The 14,159-nt window shown below is 38.5% G+C and overlaps 1 protein-coding gene across 2 annotated transcripts in view; it reads left to right on the forward strand.

Annotated features, from left to right (window-relative positions):
- The first annotated feature begins 248 nt into the window (after window positions 1-248).
- Window positions 249-14,159, forward strand: part of SLC17A3 (solute carrier family 17 member 3) — a 30,356-nt gene continuing 16,445 nt past the window's right edge. The window contains exons 1-5 of one of the 2 annotated variants that reach the window (XM_055263628.2): window positions 249-325; window positions 6,493-6,615; window positions 12,882-13,093; window positions 13,297-13,530; window positions 13,615-13,702. In XM_055263628.2, coding sequence (XP_055119603.1) covers window positions 6,525-6,615; window positions 12,882-13,093; window positions 13,297-13,530; window positions 13,615-13,702 — 625 coding nt within the window. In that variant the 5' untranslated portion in view covers window positions 249-325; window positions 6,493-6,524. The remainder of the gene's footprint in view (window positions 326-6,492; window positions 6,616-12,881; window positions 13,094-13,296; window positions 13,531-13,614; window positions 13,703-14,159) is intronic. The other variant, XM_055263630.2, reaches the window with a different exon arrangement.

Consider the following 14,159-nt stretch of genomic DNA (forward strand, 5'->3'; position numbering starts at 1 on the left):
GCTATATGCAAGTGTCTGAACCAGAGGACACCTATGAGGTCCCGAAGAGACGCTCACAAGGGGAAGGTGGAGAAGCTTACATCAGCCAAAAAGCAGGAAGAACTGCAGAGGGGGTTGGGCTGGATTTCTGAATGCTTCCTCAAAGCCTATTTGGCAAGAAGCCCTTCTGAGTCAACTTTGTAGTTTGATGACTTTTATTAATGATTAGCAACTTAAGCCCTAGGGTGGCAAAGAATCCTCATCTCTCTGCTCCAAAAAGTCCAAGGGAGCAAGCTTGGAGGAAACGCTGGGTTCAGCTTGAAGCCCTTCCACAGACATTTAGTCGGTAAGTCACTTCTCTTGGTATTGAGATGAAAACCTCCAAAACTCTTTTCTGTATAGCAACTGACAATTTTTATATACTCCCCAACCTTAAGTTTCCTCATATGATAAAAATAAAAATGAAAAATGTAAAAATCCATATTAACAAGACTGACAAAAGTGAGGGAGAAGTGGCAGGAAGCTGAAGCTTTGTATCTGATCATCCATATGCTTTGAAACTAGCTAGTGGAGTCAGTAGCAGCTATGGAAGATAATTCCAAGAAATAGGCACTCTTGTGAGGTGTTTAAAAGCAAAATTTTGCAGGTCAAACTGGCTTGTGAACAAATATCATCTCTTTCATTTACCAGCTGGGTGACCTGGAGGAAGAGGGTCAGTAATATCTCCATCTGGGGTTGATGTAGACTGGCTAGTGCAGTAGTTTATAAGAGTGGCAATAATAATTATTTCTATTATACCAATGGCTAGGGTGGCTCTGGTCCAAGAAAGCATCTGGAGAAATGCTGCGTCAAGATCCAGCGAGTTAGTATGAAATTTAACCAAATTAAAATGGCTAGGGATAGAAGAGGAAATGGAGAGATGAGACGATGGGACAGTCACCAGAGTCAGCAGAAGATGGTAGGTGGGCTGAGGGCAGTGGGAAGGAGGGAATCAGAGAGTCCAAGGCCAGAATGGAGAAGGTGCAACTTTTTGTGGCAGCTGCAACTTCACAGATGTGTGGGAGGATGCTATTAGAACACTCCCTGCCTTTAAACTAACCATCTCTACTGAAAGCTGATCCTCAGTGTGGTTCTCTATGAACACTGCTTTGGACCAGAAACTTCTCAGAGTGCAATATATAGTTTCTGACCCACATAACCAGCATAGTTTTTTAGTGGAAAATAAAGAGAGCTGTTAAAACAAAAGGGATTTACTTGAGTAAAGCCAAGGTGTAGACAGGCTATAAGACTGATTGGAAGGGTACATTTAAGAGAAGATAATGAGAGTGCATTTTCCATGTTGTGCTACTTGAGCCTGTTCTTGGCTCACCCGTGGGTGCCTTGGAATTTCCCTCTAGATTACTTCTCTTTGCTCTAGTTATAGCCCCAGGGTTATACCCCCCAGGGGTCAGCAGGGCTTGAATCCAGCTTTTTAAGTCAGTGAAATGTTTTGAGGTTACCATGGCAGTAGGTGTCTGTCATGGTGAGGTGGGTAGACCAGACCTGCTGGCAGGAGAAGATGTAACATCCTGGTTTGCTTAGAGATAGGGTGTTGGTACAAGCTGTGCATAGGTGGTAGACTGTCATGTGAAGCCTTAGATAGCTTTAAAAAGTATTAATATTTTCAAAAGTCAGGAGACAAATGGGAAGATCAGTATGGAATCAGGGGACCTTGACCTGTCTGTGGAGACTGGAGATCATACTGATGAATAGAGGCAGTGGCAATGCAGATGCAGGGCTGGGTATGAAGGATGTCATCTTAACAAGAGTACCTATGCTTTGCAGAAGAGATCACATTATTGCAAAGGAAATCAGTGGGAAGTGAAGTCTGACTCATGTTTCAGGGTTTTCATGCCTGAAAAGCATTCATTATATATGTACATATATATATATATATATGTATATATATCTATCTATCTATATGTATATGTATACACATATATACATATATACATATATACACGTATATATGTATATATATACGTGTATATATGTATATATATAGTAATGAATGTAGTATACATACTACATATCTATTTCTATATGTTTATGTGTGTGTCTTTGTGTCTTTGTGGATATAGATATGTAGTGTGTATACATACAAACCCACAAACACACACACTTAAATGAACATTGTCTGATAAATTTCTTAAGTCCAGGAAGTCCACAAAACAATAAATTAGCCCAAATTTGTAGCCTTTGCCTTTTTTTTTTTTTTTTTTTGGTGTTAAAGCTCGTATTATGGCCAATTCCAAGCTACCATCATGACATTACTGAATTCAGAGTTGGGGAGAGATGTGCAATAGCACATCTTTATACAGTATTCCCACCATATAGATACAAGAGATGTAAAAAGCCTCAAGAGTGGAGCTTAGAGTAAAATGCCATGAAATAATTATGAAGTCATAAAGTTAAAATATTATGTTTTAAAAATTACCTTTTAAAAATATAATTAATTGAACTCTAAATTCATATCATTTAATGGTTAATGGCTATGTTCAACAACTAGCTTGAAAAATTTCTAAAAACATTAATAATGAGCTCTTCTGGCCCCAAGTGAGTTGGTTCCAGCACATCATTGCCCTACTGTGCACTATTCTTTCTGAGAATAGTTTTAATTCCCTGCCTTAATTCAGGTTCTTCCATGCCTTTATCTATTTACATAATTTTTCCCTCTGATATAACTTAATATACTTGGAGATGTCTGTTTGGTTGTCTCATTTCTCTTTTTAGGATCTTCATTTAACCTTAGAAAACAAAAAGCCAACCATCCTTCCCATCAAGAAGTTACTGAATTTCTTGGATTGAGACAACAGTCAGATGCCACGTAGCCCTCATCTAAGTTATCTAAGGAAGGGGAAACTAAGAACTTGTTCCAACATCAATAATTCAGAGAACCCAGAGTCTTTTTTTTTTAATTTTTTTTAATTTTTAAATTTTTTTAATTATACTTTAAGTTTTAGGGTACATGTGCATGACGTGCAGGTTTGTTACATATGTATACATGTGCCATGTTGGTGTGCTGCACCCATTAACTCATCATTTAACATTAAGTATCTCTCCTAATGCTGTCCCTCCCCGCTCCCCTCACCCTACAGCAGGTCCCGGTGTGTGATGTTCCCCTTCCTGTGTCCATGTGTTCTCGTTGTTCAATTCCCACCTATGAGTGAGAACATGCGGCATTTGGTTTTTTGTCCTTGCGATAGTTTGCTGGGAATGGTGGTTTCCAGCTTCATCCATGTCCCTACAAAGGACCTGAACTCATCATTTTTTATGGCTAAATAGTATTCCATGGTGTATATGTGCCACATTTTCTTAATCCAGTCTATCATTGTTGGACATTTGGGTTGGTTCCAAGTCTTTGCTATTGTGAATAGTGCCGCAATAAACAGACGTGTGCACGTGTCTTTATAGCAGCATGTTTTATAATCCTTTGGGTATATCCCCAGTAATAGGATGGCTGGGTCAAATGGTATTTCTAGTTCTAGATCCCTGAGGAATCGCCACACTGACTTCCACAATGGTTGAACTAGTTTACAGTCCCACCAACAGTGTAAAAGTGGAGAACCCAGAGTCTTAAGTCACCATTCTTGGCTACTAACATGGGGTGTATTCAAACATGTGGACATCATTTCTGAACTCAGACCCAATGTTAGGAGATGACATTTTGATCTTCAAGTTTTACCTTCGTTTTCCCTTCTGGATTACGTATATGGTATCAGTTTTTCATGCTATGTGTCAGTTGAAAGCAGCTTCACAAACACAACTACCTGTTACTAAAATAAGAGGGTATAACTTTAACCAAACAGATCCTGTTTATGACAGAAATACAGTTCATTTCAGGCAGTCATGAGTCCATGTTGTAGGGTCCTCCGCCAACTCTCAGGTTCTCACTAAGCACTTCTTCCTTGCCAGTGGTTGATGATGCAGCACCCAGTCTTTCTGTCATATAACCAAGCTCAAGAATGCAGAGGCTGATGTGCTGTGAAGAGGCCATAGATCTGGGCAGCTCCCATTGCTGCTTAATTCAGGATAATCTTGGAGTGGCTTCAGAATGGAAACCTGACATTTTAGAATGTTCCAATCCAAGCAGAGCCCCTAGTAGGGGGTGTAAAGTCTCACAGCAATAGAGTCACATTAAATTCACATATTCACATCATAAAGGAGCAGGGGAGTGAGAATAAATATCATTCAAGGGAGAAAAATTGTTAATGGAAACATCATATTCTTGTTTAGCATTGCCATGTAGCACAGAACAATGCAGGTTGACCCAGCTTTGTCATTTGGTAAAATATCTCCCAGGCAATCTTTGAATATAGAACCAGGGCAATTTCCCTAGAAACAGAAGACCTATTTTTAAAATGTCCTGGCCACACCATGGAATTAGAATGCCCAATGCCAAGATCTGAAGAGACAGTAATACTACACTTATCATACGATCCAGGTATTCCACTTCTAAGTGTTTATCTAAGAGAAATGAAAGCACATGTCTATACAAAGACCTGTACATTAATGTTCACAGCAGCTTTATTTGTAATGTCAAAAAACTGCAAACAGGCCGGGCACGGTGGCTCACGCTTGTAATCCCAGCACTTTGGGAGGCCGAGGCGGGCGGATCACGAGGTCAGGAGATCGAGACCACGGTGAAACCCCGTCTCTACTAAAAATACAAAAAATTAGCCAGGCGTGGTGGCGGGCGCCTGTAGTCCCAGCTACTCGGAGAGGCTGAGGCAGGAGAATGGTGTGAACCCAGGAGGCAGAGCTTGCAGTGAGCCGAGATCGCGCCACTGCACTCCAGCCTGGGCGACAGAGCGAGACTCCATCTCAAAAAAAAAAAAAAAAAAAACAAAAAAACTGCAAACAATTCAGTTTTTCATCAAAAGGTAAATAAATGGTTAAACAAATTGTGATATAGCCATGGAGTGGAATATTACTCAGTAATTAGGAGGAATGAACTATTAATATGTACAACAACATGGATGGATTTTAAAATAATTACACTAAGTGAAATAAACCAGGAGAAAAGTGAGTACATACTTTATAATCCCTGATATGGTTTGGCCGTGTCCCCACCCAGATCTCACCTTGAATTGTGGGCCCCATAATACCCAAGTGTCAAAGGTGGGGCCAGGTGGAGATAATTGAATCATGGGGGCAGTTTCCCCCATACTGTTCTCATGGTAGTGAAGAAGTCTCATGAGATCTGATGGTTTTATAAATGGGAGTTCCCCTGCACAAGCTCTCTTGCTTGCTGCCATGTAAGATGTATCTTTGCTCCTTCTTTGCCTTTTGCCATGAGTGTGAGGCCTCCCCAGCCATGTGAAACTCTGAGTCCATTAAACCTCTTTTTCTTTATAAATTACCCAGCCTTGGGTATGTCCTTATGTCACTCCTCTATTGGTGAAAACATACCTCTGAATAATAAAACTTTTATTATAAAGAGATTCAAAGTTATTCCTTAGTTTGGAACAATGATATCAGGCCAGTTCTGGTTAAGTACCAGTGCTTAGATGTTTAAGAGGATTTAATTCATGAAGCTGACAAGTTTGGTTTATTACTGGTAGAAGCAGTTATATATTTTGAGACTTTTTCTTTTAGAGAATCAGAAATTTAATAATATGAGCACTAAACATAGCACAAATATTACAATTCTACACATAGTAACACATAAAAATCTCCTTGGGCATTGAAGATCCTAGTATTGTAATGTAGTAATGGTTCTTTTTGGTTCTCTTATATGCAAAAAGGTCACAACCTCTATGTTAGTTATTTCTAGAACTCTGTAGACACACCATCAACCTATGGACAATAATAATATGAGATTTGAATGTTATCTTCTCATTATGCAAATTTGGTCCCCAATTATGAGTGACACACATATCAGCAATACTCACAGTGAGTCAAATGAGGAAGCAGTATGGGAGTTGTCAGGGGTAGTAGAAGCCAGGTTCTCAGGTGCAGGTAGAGGATTCCAGAGGAACATAGCTCTGAGGTGACCCACTGCTGTGGTAGCTCCAGTGATGATGACAATAAACTGTATTATACAGCTTTTACTTACTGGGTGTCTGGCAGTGTTCTAGGCATGTGCAATCTGTTTAAGCCGACAGCAACTTTTTGATGAAGATATTATTGTTATTAACAACAGATGAGGAAACTGAAACACACAAATGTGCTCCTAGTGGCACTTGGCACAGTAAATCACGAACCTGAGTTTGAACTTGGGAATGCTTAACTCCAAAGCCATTGCTCATAAACTGGCACACCGAGAGCACTCTAGATCCTAATGAATAAACAATTCCAAACCTTAGGTGCAGTATGCCTGTTGTGTTGAGCCAAGAGGGGATAATGAGCCTCCCTGTCTCCAACCAAATGGAATGGGCCAGCTTTTGTTTCCTTGGTGCCCTTGTTTAAATATTTCAACGGGGAGTCCCTTTCTCTCAACTGATGCATGTGAATTACATATCTCCCTGATAGGTGAAAACCATTCACTTGGAGAGGAGAAACACATGGCCACCAAGACAGAGTTGAGTCCCACAGCAAGGCAGAGCAAGAACGCGCAAGATATGCAAGTGGATGAGGCACTGATCCCCAGGAAAGGTAAATTCGACCTCAACTGCTTGGTTTTAGGATTTTACAGTGAATTCTTTTTGTCAACGTATTACTATAAAAATGAATTTGTGATTTTTAAGTTATTTAATTCTTTTTACAAATCCAGTGAAATTAACATATTTTGCAAATATGAAGGAAATAAAAATTACTAAAAAGAAGTGTTTTATTTTTGACAGTTACCTTTCAATCTGTAGCTATCCAGTCTTTACATTCTTGATAATTGCTACTGAATTGTCTACACATAGTATTGTGTGTCCTCCTTGTGACTGCATGTAATATTTTAAATGTAACTGTATTACTTAATTTAAAAAAGTAAAAAAAAAACTATAGATACTTCAAAAAACAAGAAATAAAAAGATTTTCATAAGCTTAATTCAATGACTATAATTTAATTCTATTGCCTTTATTTTGTATGCATATTTGGAATAGTTCTATACTTTATGTATTGTGTATTTTCTAACTTGATAGCATATAGTTTTCCGTATTGCTTTATTAGATTCATAAAGTGTGAATCTCTTTGTGAATATTATAAAGCAATATGGATTCTTAAAGGATACACATTATATTCCAACATATCCAATAGATGAAGTATTTCTTAGCTGAAAAATCTTCTTGTGACTGGATATTTAATTTGTAGGGTTTTCTTTTGTTACTCGGCTATTATATCTATATATGAACTATATATGTTACTTAGGTTATTAGATGTTTATGAACTATGTATGTAAGTTATTATATATCATGATAAATGAACATTATTTAACACAACACTAGTCCACATTGGAATTATTTCTTCAGGGTTTATTCCCAAGAAATGAAAATTGTGAGGTAAAGAGTTTACATATTTCATTTCCTTTGTTCACTACAGAGATGTTAGTTTTTAATCCAAACAAAAATAAAATCACAAGGGGGATTTTGAGCAGAAGAGGAGGTGATTTTATTTATGGTATGGCGAGAATACTCCAACTGCTGTATTGAGAATAGATTAGAGGCAAGGAACCAAGCTGAAGGTTACTGCAGAAATTCAGGCAGGAGATATTGGTAGCTAGAACCACATGGAATTAGCTCTTAGCCAAAAAATAACAGAGGACCTTGTGAGAAGTTTTTGGATTCTATACACATTTTTAATATGAAGACAATAGTACATTCCAAATGAAGGATTGCAAAGTGTTTGGAAGAATGAGATTTCTATCAAATGAGCTGGGAAAGACTCTGGGTAGAAGTTTTGAGGTGGTAGGGCTCAAGAGTTTAGTTTTGGACCTATTCAGTTTATCTGTTAATCAGTTGATCAATTGAGTTTTAGTGGAACAAAAATAATGATGTATCAATGGTGCCTTCGGTTTGACAAAATGCAGTATTATTGTATTATATCTATGCTTTATTTATTTATTTTTTTTATTTTTTTTTTTTTGAGACGGAGTCTGGCTCTGCCGCCCAGGCTGGAGTGCAGTGGCGCGATCTCGGCTCACTGTAAGCTCCGCCTCCCGGGTTCACGCCATTCTCCTGCCTCAGCCTCTCCGAGTAGCTGGGACTACAGGCGCCCGCTACCACGCCCGGCTAATTTTTTGTATTTTTTTAGTAGAGACGGAGTTTCACCGTGGTCTCGATCTCCTGACCTCGTGATTCGCCCGCCTCGGCCTCCCCAAGTGCTGGGATTACAAGCGTGAGCCACTGCGCCCGGCCATCTATGCTTTATTTTAATTTAAAACATGCTATTGCACCAATAGGATTTTCCACTTGTGTAACCAATTATCTTAGCAGTACTAATTACATGATCTAGTTTTCTCCCATTAATTACCACAACACCCTTTACACATTGCATGATTCTTTTGGATGTTTTTCTATTGTTCCTTAGATTTTTCTGAGTATTCTTATTCTTCAATATAATAATGTCTTATCATTTTACTCTCATGATAAATTTTGTAATGCAAATATCTTTCAATACTTACCTCCTCCCAAAATTCTTGTATAGTTGTTCAACTAGGCTTTATTATTTTTTGCCAACTGTACTCATTTTCTATTTCTGCACGCATATTACCATAAACATAGTAGTCTGAAACAACATACATTTATTATCTTACAGTTTTTGTGGCTCAGAGCTCCAGGCCCGGCTTAACTGGCTCTTCTTCTCTGGGTCTCACAAGGCTACAATTGAGTGGTCGACTAAGTTGCATTCTCATCTGCAGTATAGACTAGGGAAGAGCCCACTTCCAGGCTTATTCAGGTTGTTGGAAAAATTCATTTTCTTATAGCTGTATGACTGAGGACTCTGGCTGTTTGCTGGATTTTGACTGAAGGCCATTCTCAGGTCTCAGAGGATGTTTACGGTTCCTTATCATGTGAGGTTCTCCAACTTCCTGCTTACTTCATCAAGCCCACATGAAGAATGTTTATCTTTAGTCTGCTAGGATGGAGTCTTATATAACATAATGTAATCATGGGAGTGACAGCCCGTCACCTTTGCCATATTCTGTTGGATACAAGCAAGTGAAAGTTCCTGGCCCCATACAAGGGAAGGGAATTATATAAAGGTGAGAATACCATGAAGTGGTAATCACTGGGGCCACCTTAAGGTCTTTCTGTCACATCAAATTACGAAATAAGCTTCCTGGATTCTGAGTGCAGTAGTACTGAATTCATTAATATAACCTCTCACATTCAAAAACCTATGATTTCATAGTGTCAGTGCCCTCTTCCAGTAGTTAAATAGAATACCCTCAGATTCTTCTTAATTTACACTTTCTCACATGCATACAGACCCACACATTCTTGTATAGCTAGGGATGATCACAAAAAATTTAACAGACAGCACACCACTGGCACCAATCTATTAGAGTAGGCACAACTGGTATAGTTCATTCAGAATGGGCACAGGACACAAATAACTTTTAAGGACACAAATAGTGGCCTGTAGGAAACACTTAACATCTGGCAAGCACCAGACTAAGCCTTTTAAATACACTCTCTAGTTAATCTTTCAGCATTCTCATGAGGCAAATGTTCAACCTCCTCATTTGTAAGCCATTAGTCTCTTGGTTTGCTGATACCCTTTTTGGTAGCTTTTGACACCTAGGATCCCAAGGGAACTTGGGAAAATCAGAGGCCACAAGAACTCACAAATTATTAGTTGATTTGATTGATAGAGGAAGTCACCACCAGCGCTGAATCAGATTAAAAAAAAAAAAAAACCCTACAAAGATACTATGTTTCAGTTCATTCACTACAAAGACTTATACTCCATCAATAGAAAATAGCTTAGCCGTAAGGGGAATCCTCCTTTATTAATCTCAAGGCACCTCTTTATCCCACATTACAGAGCCACATCAACCCTACAGCTGGGTGCACGTGGATTGTATTAATCACAGAGGTATTCTCATGGAATCATCTTGGACAAAACAGAAGCCACCATATATACGTGCTACAGTGGTTAAGAGCATAGACACCTGAGCTACATTGTGAGCTGGTCTCTTTGTGCCTGTGTTTCTTCATCTGTAAAATAGTAGTAATAGCTGCCTCATAGTGTGATTGTGAGGATTTGACATCATGTTATGTGACCTATCAGGAACATTTGAAGTACCTACTGACTCCCTTTTCCCTGAAACTCTTGTCCCCTTGGCTTCCAAGACACCACACTCTCCTGGTTTTCTTCTTATCCCACCACCCATTCCTTTTCACTTTCCTTTGTTTGTTCCTCCCCCATCTATCCAACCTCCAAACACTGGAGAGCCACAGAGTTAGTCTTTGGTTCTCTTCTCTATTTATTTCAATTTCCCAAGTTTTATGGCTTTAAGTATCTTCTGTAGGTTATTAACTCCCAGTGTTATGCCTCAACTCCTACTTCTCTTCTAAACTTAAGAACTGTATATCCAATATGCTCAACATCTTCTCTTTGGTGCCTAAGAGGCATCTCTGTTTTAAAAAGTCCAGTAATAAGCTTTTGACCACCTCACCTTACAAACCTGCTCCTTCAAAAGAACTTTCTTCCTAGGAAAGTAGAACTTCATTCTTCTTGTTGTTTGGAACAAGAACCTCTCAAACTCCCCTTCTCCTTGCCTTCCACCCACCTGTAAAACTGAAACCCTTATTTGGTATTTTTTCCACGCTGGGATTTATCTGGGGTCTGACCTCATCTTAGCTACTGCCATGACCCTAATCCGAGATAGCTTCACTTCTCTTCGGAATTATTTCAATAGCTTCCTAACTGCACTTCCTCCCTATCGTTTTGTTCTCATTTCTGCAGCCAAAGAGATCCTTTCAAAATGTAAGTCACATCATGTCTCACTTCTGCTGTAAACCCTCCAGTGGCCCCCATCCCACTCAAAGTAAAAGCCAAAGTACCTGCAATGGCCCACATGTCTTGAACAATTCAGGCCCCATGATCTAGCTTTCCTGACATTTCTTCTTGTACCCCTGGCTCACTCCATTCTGTCATAATCCCCTCTTTTTGATTCTTTGAACATACTAGGCACTCTCCAACCAGCCCCAGGGGTGTTCCCTCTACTTGGTATGTTCTTTCCCCAGAGGTCTGCATGACCACCTCTCTGGTATGTCATTAGGGCTTCCTCCTTTCTTGCTTTATTTTCTCTACAGCATTTATCACCCTCTAATACATTATTTGATTTACTGTTTGTGTTTCATATTTTGTGCTTCTCTCTGGAATGTGAGGTCCCCAAACACAGGGCTATTTGTGTGCTATATTTGCTGCTACACTTCTAGGGCCCAATATTGGAGGTGATTGATAAGTGTTTTGTTCAATGATTGATTGAAGATGTCAAATCTGGACTGGAGGACATGGCCTAGAAGAGTGGTCAATCCAGCTCCCTGCTATTTCTCTTGTATTGAATAAATTTATCCACCCAAGCATAGGGTGAACTGGACAATCCCAGGCTTGCTCTGCTAAAGTAGCTACATGGTAGGAGAGTAGACAGCTTCCAGGCAGGCTGGAGAAGATACAGAGCTACACATGCTCAATTTATTTACCCAATCTCATTGATTGAAGTCCCTTTTCTTCCCACGCAGAAAAAAGTGAAAGGGTACACATGCTCCATTTATTTACCCAATCTCATTGATCTAAGTCCCTTTTCTTCCCGCACAGAAAAAAGTGAAAGGGTTGGAGAGAGTTCCAAAGAGCTACTCTGCCTGAAGTCCTTGTGTAATAAGTCTGAGCCCAGATAAATACAGCTTCTTGGCTCATACATTTTATATTTTATTTGCTCTTCAAATTAGACTGTTAGCTGTGTTCTGCCAGGATACCTTCTACTCACTTAATATAATGCTGCAAGACTTTTTAAGAAGTTGAGTAGAGACCTAACCTTTGAAAGTTTTATACCATTCAATCTCATCTAACTGATTTTTTTCCCAGATTTTAACTTCTGAAGAGTTCTTTAATTTCAACCACAAGTGCTGACTTCCCTATGTTTTACATTTTTTGGACAATTTAGCCAGGATCTGGAAAAGGGAGAATGAGATTTCTGCGTTTAAGTTGCCATCTTTCCTGGCTGTACAAATACAGATTATTTGAATGCTGTGCTCATTTCTTTTTCCACTATTTTTTGCTTGATTTTTTCATAGTTTGTGGATGTCAATTTCTCTAATGAAAGAATCTTCACAGGAGTTTAATCTCAAAATTTAAATGAAAGTAAATCTTCAATACTTGAAGATGTGAATGGAATATATCTATACCAATGGACAACTCTCTTCAAAGCGTAACTTACATTTCATTTACATACATAAAATTTATTCATATACATAATATGTAGTGCATTATATGTAACAGTACATGTCCTATATAAATTATATGCTATATATTATATATAATTATACATACAAATTATATGTAATATATTATAAATTATATGCAGCAATTTAAATGTGTACATATTCATATGTATATATTTTCTTTTCATATATATGTGTTATATATATATGAAAATGCACACACACATATATGCATTTACTTGTCAGTAATTTCATCAACTGTAGAACACAATGACCTAGGAATGGTAGAGACAAAATTCTAGGATGAACAGAATCCCCGAGATCAAGTTAGGCTCTACAAAGCTGTGGTATAAAACGTCCTTTAGCTCAACTCAGTGATCTCCTCCTTTTGTATCGTCCTTTCATAAAGCCAACAGAAGTGTCATTTAAGTAATGATTTAAATCGTTAGGTGATCAGGTACTTTTTAAATCATATCTTGTGAAAAACTAATGTTAGCTCAATTTTAAAAAACACTAATATGATGTCATAATATTTCCAGTTCCAAGTTTATGTTCTGCTCGCTATGGAATAGCCCTCGTCTTACATTTCTGCAATTTCACAATGATAGCACAAAATGTCATCATGAACATCACCATGGTAGCCATGGTCAACAGCACAAGCCCTCAATCCCAGCTCAATGACTCCTCTGAGGGGCTGCCTGTTGACTCATTTGGTGGCCTAAGTAAAGCCCCAAAGAGTCTTCCTGCAAAGGTAAGCAACACAAGATACAAATTTGTGCTTTTCTTTTTGCTGTTTGTTTGCTTGGATATTTATTTTTCTAGAGTGTGTATGTTTAAAAACTTTAATGGAGAAAATAGTGATTTGAAAGCAAGCAAAATGTCTAAAGAAGCTTTCTAGGGTATGTAAGAACCTTTTTGTGTAAGGTTTACTACAGCATTCTCTGTTTCTCTAAGGCTCCTGTGTATGACTGGTCTCCTCAAATCCAAGGCATCATCTTTGCTGCTGTTGGCTATGGTGGCATACTGACAATGGCTCCCAGTGGATACCTGGCTGGAAGAGTAGGAACAAAGCGAGTGGTTGGCATTTCTTTGTTTGCAACTTCATTTCTCACTCTATGCATCCCTCTGGCTGCTGACTTTGGAATAGTCTTCCTCATTGTAACTCGAATAGTCCAGGGCCTAAGCCAGGTACCCAATATTTTATAAATCTGAATTGGATATGAATTTCTACATGGCATCACACATTAAGAACTCTAATCATTTTAATTTCAGTCCTCAATACTTGGGGGTCAGTTTGCAATTTGGGAAAAGTGGAGCCCTCCACATGAACGCAGCAGACTCTGCAGCATTGCTTTATCAGGTAAGGACATGTAATCCAAATGGGTACACTACAATCCAACATTCTCCCACTGGGTTCCTTGACAACTTTTCATTGCATGGTTCCTCATCATCTGCTCAATGTCAATGAAGTATTTTTAAATTAAAAAGACTGGTCCTTTGTCTATGACATGACTTTCAGTTATTTTCCCTAGGATGTCATTTGTGGCATAACTTTGCCTTTACTATGACTTAGAGCGTTTAAAAAGTATTTTTATGTGATCAAATTGATCATTTTCGTGACATCTGGATTTTGAGTCATAGATGGAAAGATTATAAAAGAAACTTCATCCATGTTTTTTTTTTCTTCATCTTGTATGGTTTTATCTTTATACATTAATTCCTGATATTTGGGAGTTTATACCATTATTCAGTGGAAGGTAAAGATTCAACTTAATCTTCTTTGGAGTTGCTTTCAATTGTCCTGAGAACTTCTTTCT

Source organism: Symphalangus syndactylus, chromosome 23 (assembly GCF_028878055.3).
Source record: "Symphalangus syndactylus isolate Jambi chromosome 23, NHGRI_mSymSyn1-v2.1_pri, whole genome shotgun sequence".
In the NCBI taxonomy this organism is placed as follows: Eukaryota; Metazoa; Chordata; class Mammalia; order Primates; family Hylobatidae; genus Symphalangus; species Symphalangus syndactylus.